The sequence below is a fragment of the Ornithorhynchus anatinus genome, chromosome 4 (assembly GCF_004115215.2).
Source record: "Ornithorhynchus anatinus isolate Pmale09 chromosome 4, mOrnAna1.pri.v4, whole genome shotgun sequence".
NCBI lineage: Eukaryota > Metazoa > Chordata > Mammalia > Monotremata > Ornithorhynchidae > Ornithorhynchus > Ornithorhynchus anatinus.
Genome location: NC_041731.1, coordinates 57,833,291 through 57,849,090, shown reverse-complemented (window position 1 = coordinate 57,849,090; position 15,800 = coordinate 57,833,291). Strand labels below are relative to the sequence as shown.

At 44.2% G+C, this 15,800-nt stretch overlaps 1 protein-coding gene across 8 annotated transcripts in view; it reads right to left on the bottom strand.

Annotated features, from left to right (window-relative positions):
• ESRP1 (epithelial splicing regulatory protein 1) overlaps positions 1–15,800 on the bottom strand; it is a 77,175-nt gene that overhangs the window by 30,705 nt on the left and 30,670 nt on the right. For 7 of the 8 annotated variants that reach the window (XM_029063276.2, XM_029063277.2, XM_039911809.1 and 4 more), the window contains 2 exons: positions 9,029–9,247; positions 2,392–2,590 (listed from right to left, as the gene is read on the bottom strand). In XM_029063276.2, the coding sequence (XP_028919109.1) occupies positions 2,392–2,590; positions 9,029–9,247 (418 nt within the window). The remainder of the gene's footprint in view (positions 1–2,391; positions 2,591–9,028; positions 9,248–15,800) is intronic. The other variant, XM_029063278.2, reaches the window with a different exon arrangement.

Sequence of the window (15,800 nt, the reverse complement as noted above, 5' to 3'; positions counted from 1 at the left end):
AGAGTCCCAGATAATTTAATGGTTGGGAGACTGGTCTCCTTAGAAGAGGCTAAAGAAATTGAAGTTAAGTAACTAAAGAAAAGGTAAAGAAGGGAAGGATTGACTTGATGGAATTCCTTGATGTCAAGGAAAAAAAGTCACTCCTTCACTCTCTACTTCCCCAAATGCTTAGTACTGTGCCCTGCTCCAGTGGGCAATCAAATACCATTATTATGAAGTGAGAGAAAGATAGCTGCTATGTGAGACCATCAGAGGAGGTGGCATGGCTGAAAATTTCCAAATTCTCATCCTCCCTTTGTCAGTCAGAAATGGCACCCCTGTGACCAGGCAACTGGGAGGGGTACACAATGGCTCTGGAGCAAAAGAAGTGTGTGTTGGGTTTAATTGTTCTTTTTTGGTCGGGGGGGGGGGGGGGGGGGGAGGGGGAGAGGTATCAAAGGGCCTCCTAGAAAACAAAAACAAACCTACTCCAGCTTCCGATGGTCTTCCAAATGACCAAGGGAAATGCATGGAAGCCAAGTGTACCCCCAACAGCACTACCTGTTTGGGACAGTCACCCCAGGGCCAACACAGAACTTCCTTCCCAGCCTCAGGGTGCCCAACTAACAAAGCGGTCCCTAAATGACCTCTTAGGACCCTTCCCAGTACTGATGCTATAGATTTTATTAAAACTGTTCATTTTTCAGAAGTATCTCAACTGCTCTAATTCCACATATCCTATGGGTGGTGGCAGGGAACCCCCCTCTCTGCCAACATGGCCTAACAGAAAAGAGCACAGGCCTGGGAAGCAGAGGAGCTGGGTTCTGATCCCTGCTCTGTGCCTCAGTTTCCTCATCTGTAAAAATGGGAATTTAACTATCAGTTTTCCCTCCTAGACTGTGAGCCTCAAGAGGTACAGGAACTGTGCCCAACCTGATGATCTTATATCTACATCAGCACCTAGTACAGTGCTTAACATTTAGGAAGCGCTATACATTAATAATAATAAAATTTCTTAAGAGCGAGAGAGTTCAGGTAGAAAGGGCACCTACCCTGTCCCAAATACCTTATCCACGATCAAGGTGAAACATCCTGGGGCTTGTGGGGGGGGGGGGGGGGAAGGGGGAAATATTCTGAGCCCCATTGCATCAGTTCTGCCAACAACAGGGATGACTTGAGAGGGTGTTCCCTCACCTACAGCCAAAGAGGATCACTCCCTAGAGTGGGAGGGTTAAGTCCCCTTGTCAGTTGCAAAACCTGGGTTCTTTCAAACAATAGGGCTGACTGGAGGCGGTGATTAAAGTGACATGGACCGCCACCTGCTGAGAAATTTTGGAGGTCAATTTTTGTCCCCACTTGAATCTACTCAGGCCACTAAGATAGCCACCCTTCATTGTTCCTGGACTGAATTTCAGCTGCTAACTTTCCTTGGGTGTAATTCTCATATCCACCCCTGTAAAAAAAAAAAAAAATGGCTTCTGACACTCTTCCTCATGCACCAAAGTTATGCTTGACTAATAGAGAGTTTACCTGAATGGAAAGAATGAGTTAGAGTCGAGACACTTCGGAAATGTTCCCCTCCTCATCTGCATGAAGCTTCCCTGATTAATTATTTGACATCCTAACAGTCCAAACTGGGTTCAATGTGCCGAGAAGACTAAAAGGCCATTCAGATCACAACACACCACCCGAGGACTTCTACCCATATTCCAGTGAGCAACAGCAAGGCTTGGCATGAAGCACTGATCCTGAGACCCAATGAAAACTTGGCTCGTTCACGCATTTCTCCAACTCATTCACTCCAAACAGATGTGAAGATTGATAAACTCGCCCATGAATCAACAGAATTCCTTTCTTAAAGTAAAACCATTGGAACTTTCCACCCCACACCCCACCAAATCAATAGAAATGCTCCATAGTCAAGACAAAATTTTTCAAATGAAAAAAAAAATTGGAGCTTTTCTTCCCTCAGCAAATAAAACTTTAACATAGAAAAAAAATAATCATACACGAGTGGCATGCCTATCCCCCCTCATCACCAAACCCAATGCTCTATGGAAAATTTTGAATTTGCCACTTTAATCAAATGCGTATCACAAGCATCTACGTAGCCATGTTGCCTTCCAGAGTCAGTGCTTATCTTACGCACATTAAGCTTTAGTAATCAAGTGTTTACCACTGGAAAAGAACATAATTGGACAGGAGGCATTTATAGCATTTCTCTTTAATTAGGGGCATCCGCAACCAGAAGTCTTCAATTATCACCAGATCCTACTGATTTCAGATGAGAAAGCTATGGGTAACCACTTCACCTGCCTCAGAAAGAACCAGGGCCACAGAAAGTTATGAAAGCAGCTTAAGCACCTACCAGCACACAGCGTAGAGGAGCGCCAAGACCCAAGCAAAACTTACATGGTAACTTACATGGCGGTGGGGATAAGCCATTTCGATTTAAAGTGCCCCCCATTAACACAAAGTTCATCTCCTCAGCTGAACACTGAAAGACTTCCACATATCTGTCCTTCATAGTCTTTTTATGACACTTCTGGGCAGCCATAAAAGCTCGGTCTGCAGATTTCATCTGGATAAAGGCATCTCCTGATGGGCGGCCCTGAAGGACAAAGACAAGAAAAATTCACGAGGCTGTCATCTTCTGAAACTGAGAAATGGCCTTTTTTTTTGTGCTACTGAAAATCAAGAGTCACCTGTGTGATCTCGAGAAGTACCTTGAAAAATACATTTGCATTATATATACAGATGGAAGTGGAGAAAGAGCTGTTGCCCCTCAAATCAAAAGTCGGGGTGTGAGATACAGAAATGTAATCGGATTTATTGAGTGCTTACTAAATGCAGAGCACTGTACTAAGTTAAGCGCTTAAGAGAGTACAGTGCAACAATTACCAGATACATTCCCTGCCCATAACAAGCTCACAGTATAAAGGGTCCCTAAATCTAAATTTGACCTGTGGACATTTGATAATCGTCCCACCCTCAACCCCAGAGACACTTATGAACATATCTTTAAATTATATATTATAAATTACTAATTTATTCATATTAATGTCTCTCTCCCCCTCTAGACTGTAAGTTCCTTGTGGGCCGGCAACATGTCTGCTAATTCTGTTGTACTGTGCTCTCCTAAGAAGATTATTAGGACAATGCTCAGCACATAGTAAGAGATCAATAAATACAATTGCTTGATTGACTAAATGAATCTCATGGGACCAGCATGGTCTTGTGGATAAAGCAAGGGCTTGGGAGTCAGAAAGACCTGGGTCCTAAAGCCAGCTCAGCCATTTGTCTGCTGTGTGTCCTTGGGCAAGTCACTTCACTTCTCTGTACCTCAGTTACCTCAGCTATAAAATGGGGGTTTAAGACTATGAGCCCCATATGGAACAAGAGACGGTATTCAACCTGATTTGTTTGTTTCCACGCCAGTACTTAGCACAGTGCCAGGCACATAGTAAGCACTTAAATACCATAAAAAAGTGAAACCCATTTTAACCACATTTGATCAAATCATTCAGTGGTTCTGCCAGCTCTCCCTCAAATACTTGGATGAAAAATAATTTCTTCAAGATTAAATCCCATAGCAGTTCATAAAATATCTGGAGATTGTGGGTTTTCCTTTGGTTTTTAGTTGCTAGAATTGAGATAATCTATGCCTGCTTTGGAATGTTTTTGCAAATATTTTATAAACCTCCTAATTCATTACTCGATTCTCATTAAATAGGTAAACTCCTTGAGGGCAGGAATCACATCAACTGATTTGTACTCTTCCAGGCACTTACACATAGTGCTCTGCACACAGCAAGTGCTCATTAAGTACCACTGACTGAACAAGTTGCAATCCTCTAGACTGTAAACTCGTTGTGGTCAGGAAACATTTCTACCAACTCCGTTGTACTGTAATCTCCCAAGTGCTTAGTACAGCATTCTGCATAGTAAGCACTCAATAAATACCACTGATTGAGCAAGCTGCAAGATTTACCAACTTGCACCTCGAAATGGTTTATAAGCATGAGTTTTTCCAACAAAAAGCAGGTGATGAACAGGTTATGTAACATAGGATATTGACCAGACCTCCAGAGTAGTAAATTGCTAACAATATACTGCAGGCACCACCTCATTTTTAGGGCCAACAAATTTCGCCTTAAACTGTGACATGTTTTTAGATCGGCTGGCTAGTGACAGTTCGCACACACACACACTCACATACACACAGATGTATTATACTGGCAAGCTCTCACGGCTTTGACTACCATCTCTACGCAGATGACACACAGATCTACATCTCTGCCCGTCCTCTCCCCTTCCCTTCAAGCTCACATCTCCTCCTGCCTCCGGGACGTCTCCACCTGGATGTCGGCCCGCCACCTAACACTCAACATGAGCAAGACTGAGCTCCTCATCTTCCCTCCCAAGCCCGGTCCTCTCCCAGACTTCCCTATCATCGTGGATGGCACGACCATCCTTCTTGACTCTCAAGCCCGCAATCTCGGTGTCATCTTTGACTCGTCTCTCTCGTTCACCCCACGCATCCTATCCGTTACTGAGACCTGCCGGTTTCACCTTTACAATATCGCCGAGATCCGCCCTTTCCTCTCCACCCAGACGGCTGCCTTACTGCTACGGGCTCTCATTATATCCCGGCTAGACTACTGTGTCGGCCTTCTCTCTGATCTCCCTTCCTCCTCTCTCGCCCCGCTCCGGTCTATTCTTCACTCCGCTGCCCGGCTCATCTTCCTGCAGAAACGATCTGGGCTTGTCACTCCCCTTCTTAAACACCTCCAGTGGTTGCCTATCGACCTCCGTTCCAAACAAAAACTCCTCACTCTAGGCTTCGAGGCTCTCCATCACCTTGCCCCTTCCTACCTCTCCTCCCTTCTCTCTTTCTACCGCCCACCCCGCACGCTCCGCTCCTCCGCCGCCCACCTCCTCGCCGTCCCTCGGTCTCGCCCATCCCGCCGTCGACCCCCGGGCCACGTCCACCCACGGTCCCGGAACGCCCTCCCTCCTCACCTCCGCCAAACTGATTCTCTTCCCCTCTTCAAAACCCTACTTAAAACGCACCTCCTCCAAGAGGCCTTCCCAGACTGAGCTCCCCTTCACCTCTCCGCAGCTTAACCCTCTTTTCCCCCCATCTCCCTCTGCTCCTCCCCCTCTACCTTCCCATCCCCTCAGCACTGTACTCATCCGCTCAACTGTATATTTTTCATTACCCTATTTATTTTTTTAATGAAATGTACATCGCCTCGATTCTATTTAGTTGCCATTGTTTTTACGAGATGTTCTTCCCCTCGACTCTATTTATTGCCATCGTTCTCGTCTGTCCGTCTCCCCCGATTAGACCGTAAAGCCATCAGAGGGCAGGGACTGTCTCTATCTGTTGCCGACTTGTTCATTCCAAGCGCTTAGTACAGTGCTCTGCACATAGTAAGCGCTCAATAAATACTATTGAATGAAGCAAGAGTAATACTATGATGTCATATAGATGCCTTTTTGCCAGTCACACCGAATTTAGAGCACTTCTGCAGCATACCCTGCCTACCGGACACTCCCTCGATTCAAACCCATTGTGCTCCCCTGCCCCTGCCTTCCGAAACAGAGCCTCCCACAATAAGAACAGTCTGGCATATACTAAGTGCTTAAATACCATTATTTCTATTATTATCAATAATACAGCTGCCACTTCCAGGCTGCAGAACTTGGCAGCAGGGAGGATTGGTACTGAAAAATGGAGATACCGGTGTTATCAGTACCAGTGGTACTGAAAGTGGAGATACCAGACATAGCAACATTTATGGTGCCAAGTCTGTACTGGACTAACAAGTTGAAAGCTGAACTATCAGATATAAAGTCTGGCTCACTATATGTAGGGAAGCCTGACAATCCTCAAACCCTTAATTTACATTTTGGGCATAAATAAGCTTGAGAAAAATCAGTTGGCAGTTGGCAGGACGTGACCTAGAACTTTTTGACCCTCCTGAAATTATCCAACACGACCCAAAAGTAACAGCACAGACTGGAATGCCAAGTTATATTTCTAGGGGAGAGAGAATTGCAGTGTGGCTTAGTGGAAAGAGCATGGGCTTGAGAGTCAGACGATGTGAGTTCTAATCCCAGCCCCGCCACCTATTTGCTGTGTGACCTTGGGCAAGTCACAACTTCTCTGTGCCTCAGTTACCTTATCTGAAAAATGGGGATTAAGACTGAGTCCCACGTGGGACAACCTCATTACCTTGTATCTACCCCAGTGCTTAGAAAAGTGCTTGGCACATAGTAAGTGCTTAAAAAAATACCATAATCATCAGATAATTGGCTTACACTGCCTTTTTCCAATCAGCAGTTGCATGCTCCAAGTTTCAGCCTTTAATGAAAAATGATATGAAATGTGACTGAAATTATCAGGTATAAAACTTTCGTTCTTTTCAGTGACACACTTCATTCGAAGCCCCTTTGGATCACTAATTCTAAAATTATTGTGCAATTCAGAAAAGACAACTCAGCCAAAAGAGATTAACTTCTTCTCTGTAGCACAGAGAATACGTTCAATGAGGAAAGAAGTCCCCAAATGAAGTTACATCATCCATTCAAATTAGAGGGAGTGGCCCTGAGGGCCACTGGATCTGGAAAAACAACAAAAAGCAGAGCTGTAGTGTTGGGCTAGTAGAACCTGGGGAGGATCCGATCAAAATGGCTTCCAGAATCTATTCGTAATAAAATGAATAATCGTCAGTTGGAGAGACATCACTCCCACAGCCTTGATTTAAATGGTGCACGTTACAGAAGTGCTGATTGTCAAAACGGTGATTAAAGAACTGTTGACACTGACACGAGTTTCTTTGGAGTCATGGCCTAAGCCTGTATAGCCATGCTCGCCCGGGTGACTCATTCCCTTTATCCCATCCCTCTCAGGTCCAGTCAGGTTCCCCACGCGGTGCTGCCAGCTCCTTAAGCTTAGGGTGGCATCTCCTTACGGGAGACCTCTGGGGTCACGTGGGGTGCCAACATACTTTCCGCCAGAAGAACAGCATGTGAGAAGCCCTCCTGGCTCAGTTCTCAGGAGAGATGGGTCCTGGGTCACTTTGGTTGTCACCCTAACGAGGGACGTTCTGGGGAAGGGTTTTCTTCTTATTTTCAGGGTGTTTCTATAACGCTGTGTTCAATTCGCTATTGCACACCTTTTAATTTGGCACAGAACGAGGGAGTTACTCCCTTAGGAGCAGGTCCCATTTCAGCAGGTTCTGCTGGCAAAGTCAGCCGCAACATCAATTTATTTTCATATGGACAAATGCCCTAAAGACATCTGCCCGGATGCCCTGCCTTTTAGAACAAACAAGTCATTATACGGGTTTAACTGTTGAGCCTTTCCATCAAAGTAGCCAGTGAAGACCTGCTGGGTACACTTCAAGGGTCAGACCGCTTTCAACCAACGTTTGAAATGAGATGCATTTAAATTGAGTTCTAAACTCACTTTTGACAGGATCAAAATCTGGTAGTATTAAAATAGTAATGGGGTAGATTTCTAACACAAGGGGAGCAGCCTACCCATTTTCCCCTTGGCTTACATAATTGACTCTGCACATACGTACACCAGAGGTAAGATAACTGATGATCACAAAAATCCCCCCCCCCCCAAAAAAAAGGCATTCATAATGCAACTCATACACTGAGAATATTTAAAAGACTGAGGAGTGTGGATACAACTATATGAATTACAAAGTAATGTCCTGAAGAGTTTTCTTTTTACTTTTTTAATCAAATGAAATGTGAGAATTTAGATTTTTTTTTTACAGACCTAAATTGCAAAACATTATGCCTCAAAATTTCTAAGGGTCTTTACTTTTTCCAGGTTAAAAAAAAAAAGGCAATGTCATGAATTCTGGTGAAAGATTAATATGCCTACAAAGAGCAACTTGTTTAAAGTAATTTTTTTTCGTGTATCACATTCAATAAGTATCTGTTATCTTCCTGACAGTAGCATTTTTGCTGTGGTTTGCCTTATCAGGAGACTTTTAAGTTTCACTTATTTCACCACACATTCAAGGTATAATACAATTAAGAACTAAACTGCTTTTAAATCTCATTAGTATCAGATGGCTTCCTCATCAATGTTGTGAAACACTTTAGATTTTTAAACCAGAGTAATCCTCACTAGGATGGTAGTGGAAAAATGATATACAGGTGAATTGATAAACTGCATTTATTGATCCAGTTCATTTGTTGCACAGGTTATGTAGGATCTGGCACAATTTAAAAATTATTTAACTAGTTAGGCTCCTTAAAAGACTGATTAGCTCCTTGGTGCATAGAAGGGATATAGTAAGGAAAATTAACATAGCAGCATGGCCTAGTGGAGAGAGCATGAGCCTGGGAGTCAGAAGAAACTGAGTTCTAAACCAGCTCTGCCAACTGCTTGCTCTATGACCTTGGGCAAGTCACTTAACATTTCTATGTCTCAGCTTCCTCAACTGTAAAATGGGGATATCTGTTCTACCTCCTATTTAGACCGAGAGCTCTTTGAGGAACAGCGACTGTGGCCGATCTAATTAGCTTGTATCTACCCCAGTGCTTAGAACAGTGTCTGACACATAGTAAAGGCTTAATACCATAAAAAAAGTTGCTCCATAAAGGAAATAGTTCATCCAGAACTTCCATAAACAGATATTACTGAGATTTCTTCTTTAAAGCCAGACTTTTTTTTTAATGGTTCTCAAGCACTATGTGCCAGTTACTATACTAAGCACAGGAGTTGATACAAGCTAAGCGGGTTGGACACAGTCCCTGTCCCACATGTGGCTCACAGTCTTAATCCCCATTTAGCAGATGAAGAAACTGAGGCACAGAGAAATGAAGCAACTTTTTAACCAAAGACAAACAGCAGTATGAGGCAGAGTCAGGATTAGAACTCAGGTCCTTCAGATTACCAGGCCCATTCTCAACCCATTAGGCCACACTGCTTCTATACACTTAAGGACATACCTTTTCTAGACCTTGTCATGTGCAACAAGGCACAGTCGGGCTATCCCTAAAGTGACTGACTTACCTGATGATTTAGTACCATATGAACTCCATGTGTTCGGATATCCGTGGAGAATTCCCCAAGGAATTCCAAGATGTCCTCAATGGTGGCAGCATATGGAAGTCCTCGCAGACGGATGCAGTCTCTGACATTAGTAGGGGGCACAAACTGCTGAGGTAGAACAGGAATGATAGGCGGGGTTGGAAGTGGAATGAGAGGTGCGGAAGAGAATCTGTTCAGCACCTGCACGCAAAACAGTTTGAGAAAAATCAATTGTATTTGAGTGCTTACTGCACACAGAGCACTGTACTAAGCACTTGGGAGGGCATAATAATAATAATAATAATAGTGGTAGTTGTTAAGTGCTTACTGTGTGCCAGGCACTGTTCAAAGCGCTGGTGTGGACACAAGCAAACTGGGTTGACACAGTCCCTGTCCCACATGGGGCTCACAGTCTCAAGCCCCATTTTACAGATGAGGTAACTGAGGCACAGTGAAGTGACTTGCCCAAGGTCACATAGCAGACAAGTGGCGGAGCCAAAATTAGAACCCATGGCTCTCTGACTCCCAGGCCCGTGCTCTATCCACTACGGTTCCCTGCTCACAACATGCTTGCAGTCTGGGGGGTTGGAAGAAAGAATTTAAGACGGTTTCTTTTCATGGGAATCGGGTACAGCTTTCCCTAAATGACTGCCAATATGAAGAATTTGAAGGGAAATAGATCTGCAGGGCTTTCTCAAGATCAGATAATAATAATAATTATGGTTTTTAAGCTCTTACTATGTGCCAAGCACTGTTCTAAGCACTGGGGTAGATACAAAGCACTCTTTGAAGTCAAAAGTGCTTAAAAAAAAACCTATTAAAATTTTCACTGTCTTGCAGAATCCTGAGTTTATCACTGTGGCTCTTGAACAGTGACTTGTTAACACCCAAGGGATTGGACTGTGCAGTTCTGCCACCACCAGATTATTCAAAAGGAAGCGACAGCTCAGGTGAGACTGCAGCAAGCACGGCCCCTAGAGAGAACCTCCATAAGAGGGGAGAGGGATAAAGACAACATCAAATTGATTGTTCCATCCCCAGACTTGTGATTAAAGCCAGAGTTCATGAAACGTGACCTTACTGAGAATTTTTCAGCATTTTCCATCCTCCGCTGAAGGTCAGTAAAAAGGCTCTGGCGAAAGCTCAACGGTGAAAATTCCCAGTCCAAACATCAAGTGCTTTTCCCGCCGTGCTTCTGGCTCTTTTTTGGACCCCAGCAGGGGCAAGATGAAGTTCAAAGGAGAGTTACAGGAGAGGAGCGGGTGAAAAACACTCCCAGTATGCCCAATTGTTAAAGCGTCACTGCATCTTCAGTTCAATCCTAATAACCCTGCAAGGCTAGACTCTCCAGGGATCATTTTGTGTTTTCTTGTACTGGGTAGGGTTCAGTCTAAAGCTGGAGTGGCTATACGCCAACTGCAGATCTTCACATGCTCTGTGGCTCGCCGTTTATCATGTTCACCATATCTGCAGTGGGGGTTGCAACGGGCCATGGCTCCAATCGGTTATATTTATTGAGCACTTACTATGTGTGTAGAGCACTGTACTAAGTGCTTGGGAGAGTACAACAGAGTTGGCAGACACGTTCCCTGCTCACAATGTTTACAGTCCGGGGGGAGACAGACAGTAATGTAAATAAGTATGTACTGTTGGCAGCACTTTAGCCCCCAATTTACGTGGGCCCAGCCTGGGAGGGGCACAACCCCATCCCCCAGCCTTCCCCCTTTCTTCCTCTCCCAACAGCCCTGATTCCCTGGCTGTGTCACTCACCTCCGCCACCACACCCTGCTGACCCAAGAACGCCTGCTCTCCACCACTTACATAGCATGTCTGAGGACTGCAAATAAAAATGGCAAGCTGGTGGTGGACAGTATTTGATTTGTGGCTGCCGTTAATGAGGCTTCTTCACTCAGGTCCTAACTTTCCTAAACAGGTGGGTCTCCTATTCCAAACAACAACAAAAAACCCCTCAGCATCCCCTTCACTGGGAATATCAAGGCCATGAGAAGACCCAAGGCCTAGTGATTAAAGCATGGGATTGGGAGTCAGAAGGAATTGGGTTCTAATCCCCAATCTGCCATTTGTCTGCTGTGGGACCTTGAGCAAGTCGCTTCACTTTTCTTTGCTTCAGTTACTTTATCTGTGAAATGGGGATTAAGACTGTGAGTTCTCTATGTAGGGCAGGGACTGTTTCCAACCTGACTAGCTTTTATCTACCCCAGCACTTAGAACAGTGCCTGGCACATAGTAAGCTCAACAAATACCATTTCTAAAAAATAAAAACTAAATAACCCTCCCAGTGTGTTTTTGATTCAGTAACACTGTACTCAACAAAAGTTAGACAACCTTTATTATGGTGCATGCACTAGTCATTCAACTTCATCGGTGCACATGATGCATTTACCCATATCATAACACTGCCCTGATTGTTAGGAGTCTTTGAGTTAGCTTATCTGCAGAATAGAGATAAGAAGTTGAATTTCTACTTGTAGGATTTCCAAGACAAAGTACTATATCAAACCTGGGCCCTCTACTCACAAAAAAACCTTTAACCTCCCCCATAAAAAGAAAGGCAAGACCAGAGAGTATTACTGGGTGAAAAAGTGGGATTGAAAGCTACTCGTGAGTTTTGGGCGGATTGACTGTGGGATATCCAGTTGATTCAACCGCTTTGTTCAAGAAATCCATTTTACTGGGAATGTATCATACGTGCAATATACCTAGCTTGATACATATCTAGTTTGCATTTGATATTCACCCCAAAGCACTTATGTACCTGTCTTTACTTAAATTCATGTCCACCGCCCCCTTCAAACTGTCAACTTATGGGCAGGGGATGTGTCTGCCAACTCTGTTGTACTCTCCCAAGCGCTTAGTATAGTGCTGCACACACTGTAAGGGCTCAATAATGGTCATTGACCAATAGTTCTTCAACAGTGCTATAGCTATGTTTTCACATAAGTTCCTGTTGAAGGAAAACTTGTGTTCTGAAACTGCAAGCAGAAACAAGCAGTTTTTTTCGATAATGCAGCTCAGCAAGCCCAAACAGGCTTGCGTTGTTGGGAGAATGTTCCCTAATCCGGCTATTGCCCCATTTCCCTGCTCCCATTCCTATACAAACTCCTAAAGCAGGTTGCATAAACCCAGTGGCTTGGCGTCCTCTCTGCCAACACTCTTCTTGACCCTCTGCAATCTACTTGTCAACCCCTTCACTCAACAGACTGCGTCCTCCAAAGTCACAATGACCTCTCGTGGCCAAGTCTGAAGGACTAGATTCCATCTGGATTCTCCTTAATCTCTCTTCTGCTTTTGACATCCCCGACTAGTCCCACTTCATCGAGAAGCTTTCAAGATTCAGCTTGCTAACAGTAATATTTATTCTCTTCCTACCTCTCTAACCACTCCTCAATTTCATTCACTATGGCCCAAGGCTCTGTTCTAGATCCTCTACTCTTGTCACTTCAAACGCACTCTCTCAGACATGTCATCCCGCACATGGCTTCAGCTACCACCTCTATTCTGGTGACTTTCACACTTATGTCCAGGCCTGACATCTCACATCTCTGCCTTTCTCCAAAACCTCACCACTTGGATGACCTGCTGACATCTTGAACTAAGTGTATCTAAAATAGCACACCTCAACTTACCTTTTTTGTGCTGTAAACAACCCAGCCTGCACACTTCACTCCTCTAAGGCTAACCTTCTCACTGTACCTCGATCTCATCTATCTCACCACCGACCTCTTGCCCACATCCTGCCTCTGGCCTGGAACACCCTCTCAACTCACATCCGATAGACAATTACTCTCCCCCATTCAAAGCCTTTTTGAAGGCACATTTCATTCAAGAAGCCTTCCCTGATTAAGCCCTCAATTTCCTCAACCCCCACTCTTTTCTGTGTCGCCCTGATTTGCTCCCTTTACTCATTCCTTCTCCCAGTCCCACAACACTTATGTACATACCTGTAATTTATTTATATTAATGCTCATCTCCCCCTCTAAACTGTAAGCTCGTTGTAGACAGGGAATGTGTCTGCTTATCGTTGTATTGTGTGCAGAGCACTGTACTAAGCGCTCAATAAATACAATTGACCAAACTGTTGTGTTGTAAACACAACCACCCAGTATCAATCTCATCCCAAAAGGCCACAATCAATCCAATTTGAGCGCTTACCATGTGCAGAGCACTACACCAGAGTTGGTAGACAGTTCCCTTCCCACAATGAGCTCACAATCTCGCCATAATCCTCAACTTTTGGCTATTGGGCAACTCTCACATTAATCTACTGCCAATTCTTGCTAGTTTTTTCTTTACAAACTCCCAGACCTGCCCCTTCTTCTCTGGCCAAACTGCTCCCACCCTGGTCTGAGGTCTGATCTTGCCATGGCAGGACCTACTGCATTAGGCTCATCACTGGTCTCCCAGCCTCAACTCCAGTCAGATTCTACTTCCCACAGCTGCACTGATCGTCATCCTGAAGCATCACTCAGTCCACTCCTCACCTCAAAACCCTTTTCTGGCTTCCTGTGTGGTTCCACATCAAACCCAACTCCTCGCAAGACTCTCCTCCATCTGACCCCAACCTATTTGTCTTCTTCACCTGTCTCTTCTCCAACTCCACAACTTCATACGGCCAACCATCTAACTGTAAGCCATCTAACTGTACCTTGCTCTAGTCTCTCCTGCCTCCATCATCTCATTCCGTTTCCCTGGCGTGGAACTCCTTCCCTCCTTACATCACATACACAACATTCAAATCTTTCCTCCTCCAAATTCCCAAATTAATTTCCCATCACCTTGAGATGATGCTATTTGTGTCAAATTAACTTTGCCTTAAAAGAAAATAATAGTACTACTATGTACCAAATACTGTGCTAAATAGTAGGGTAGGAATTCGATAAATAGATCAAGTGATCCCTGTTCCAAACTGGGCTCACAGTCTGTGGCGGAGAAAGGGAGTTATTGTAGTCCCATTTTACAGATAAGGAAACTGAAGCCTGAAAGTTAAGTGACTTGCTTAAGGTCATACAACAGGCAAATGGTGGAGCCAATATTAGAACCTAGTCCCCTTACTTCCTCAGCCATGCTCTTTCCACTAGGCCATGCTGCTTCTCTGAGACTGTCTTCTGCTGGGCTCAACTGAATCTAATTTCCAGAGATAAATATTAGGCACCACATCCTAAAGGACACTTGAGGACAGATTTAACATATTTATGGTCTTTCACATCTATTAATACATGCTTAGCCTGCCCACTGAGGTTTCTGGATCCCCACAACATTAACATCAGAATTGCTCCCTAATTTATAATTCAATTTTACAACGAATTTTCCCTTTATCACCAGTCAACTTCAATAAGTACCTACAGCATATATTCTGTACAACAGAGACTTGGAATTTTGAAAGTCATTTGAATTATACGCATAGTTTTCAGTTAAGCAATGATATATGTTTCCTCTTTAGAATCATCAAAACAATTTACTCCATAAGGAAACTGCCACAAAATTTTCTATGGAGATGTGGTAGGGGAGAAATGGAAGGAGTCCCCCTTATCAGATTTCTGCAGAATTGGGTTAGGCTGGCACTAGGCTGGCTCCCACCTAACTTGTGGTGGGGGAGGAAGGGAGGGTCCTCACAGTGTATAGCTACCATACAATTGGGCACATGCACCTGCCCAGCTGAACTCTGGCACAATGCTGGAAGCAGCTGAGTGAGTCCATCTATGCTCACTTATAACAGCATCTGGGGCTGGCTCCCTCTTAGGTCCCTTCCCCCGACTCCCTCTTAGCTTGAATTATCATCATGAATATTATTACTGTAGTTGTTAAGTGCTTACTATGTGTCAAGCACTGGGATACATACAAGTTAGTCAGGAAGGACGGTCTCTATCACACATGGGGCTCACGGTTTAAGTAGGAGGGAGAACAGGCACTTAAATCCTCATTTTACAGATGAGGGAACTGAGGCAGAGAAATCAAGTGACTTGCCCATAGTCACATAGCAGGCAACTGGCAGAGTAAGGATCAGAAGCCGAGTCTTCTGACTCCCAAGCCCGTGCATGATCTTTCCACTGGGCCACAGCTGTGTCTTGACTCCAAATGATTTAAGTTTTCCATGGTCTATGAGAAGACAGCAAGGATTTCCCAGGAGCACTTGATTTAACCCAAAGGTATACTGCACAGTTTTCAACTTGCCATCATTTCCCATTCAATAGGAATCAAACTATTTATAAAATCCGGTAGAGGTGTATCTGTCACCTTACCTAGGTCAGCTGGTCTACATAACTGAAATGGACAAATCTGGTAAAACTGGGTTTACATATACATTGGGCCACAGATCAAGTAAGAGACTCGCACAGCACTTACGTACATACCGTAAATGCATTTATATTGACGTCTGTACCTCTATAATGTAAGCTCACTTTGGCAGGGAATGCGTCTATCAACTCGGTTATATTGTACTCTCCCAAACGCTTAGTACAGCGTACTGCATGCAGTAAACACTCAATATATTCAGTATTGACCAACCCCTGAAAGCCAAGCTGTGACCTGGTTTGCTGATTGCAAAATAAGTCAGAAAATACTCATTCTTCCATGCTCCCATCATGGTAATCAATGTAAATACCATGTTTGGCAAGTAATGGGTGCTCTGAAAAAAATCAAACACCATAAAGGCAATACCTGTGCTAAATGAACTTCCACTTTAAAAAAAGCGGCACAGACCTAGGAGTCAGAGGATCTGGGTTCTAATCCTGAC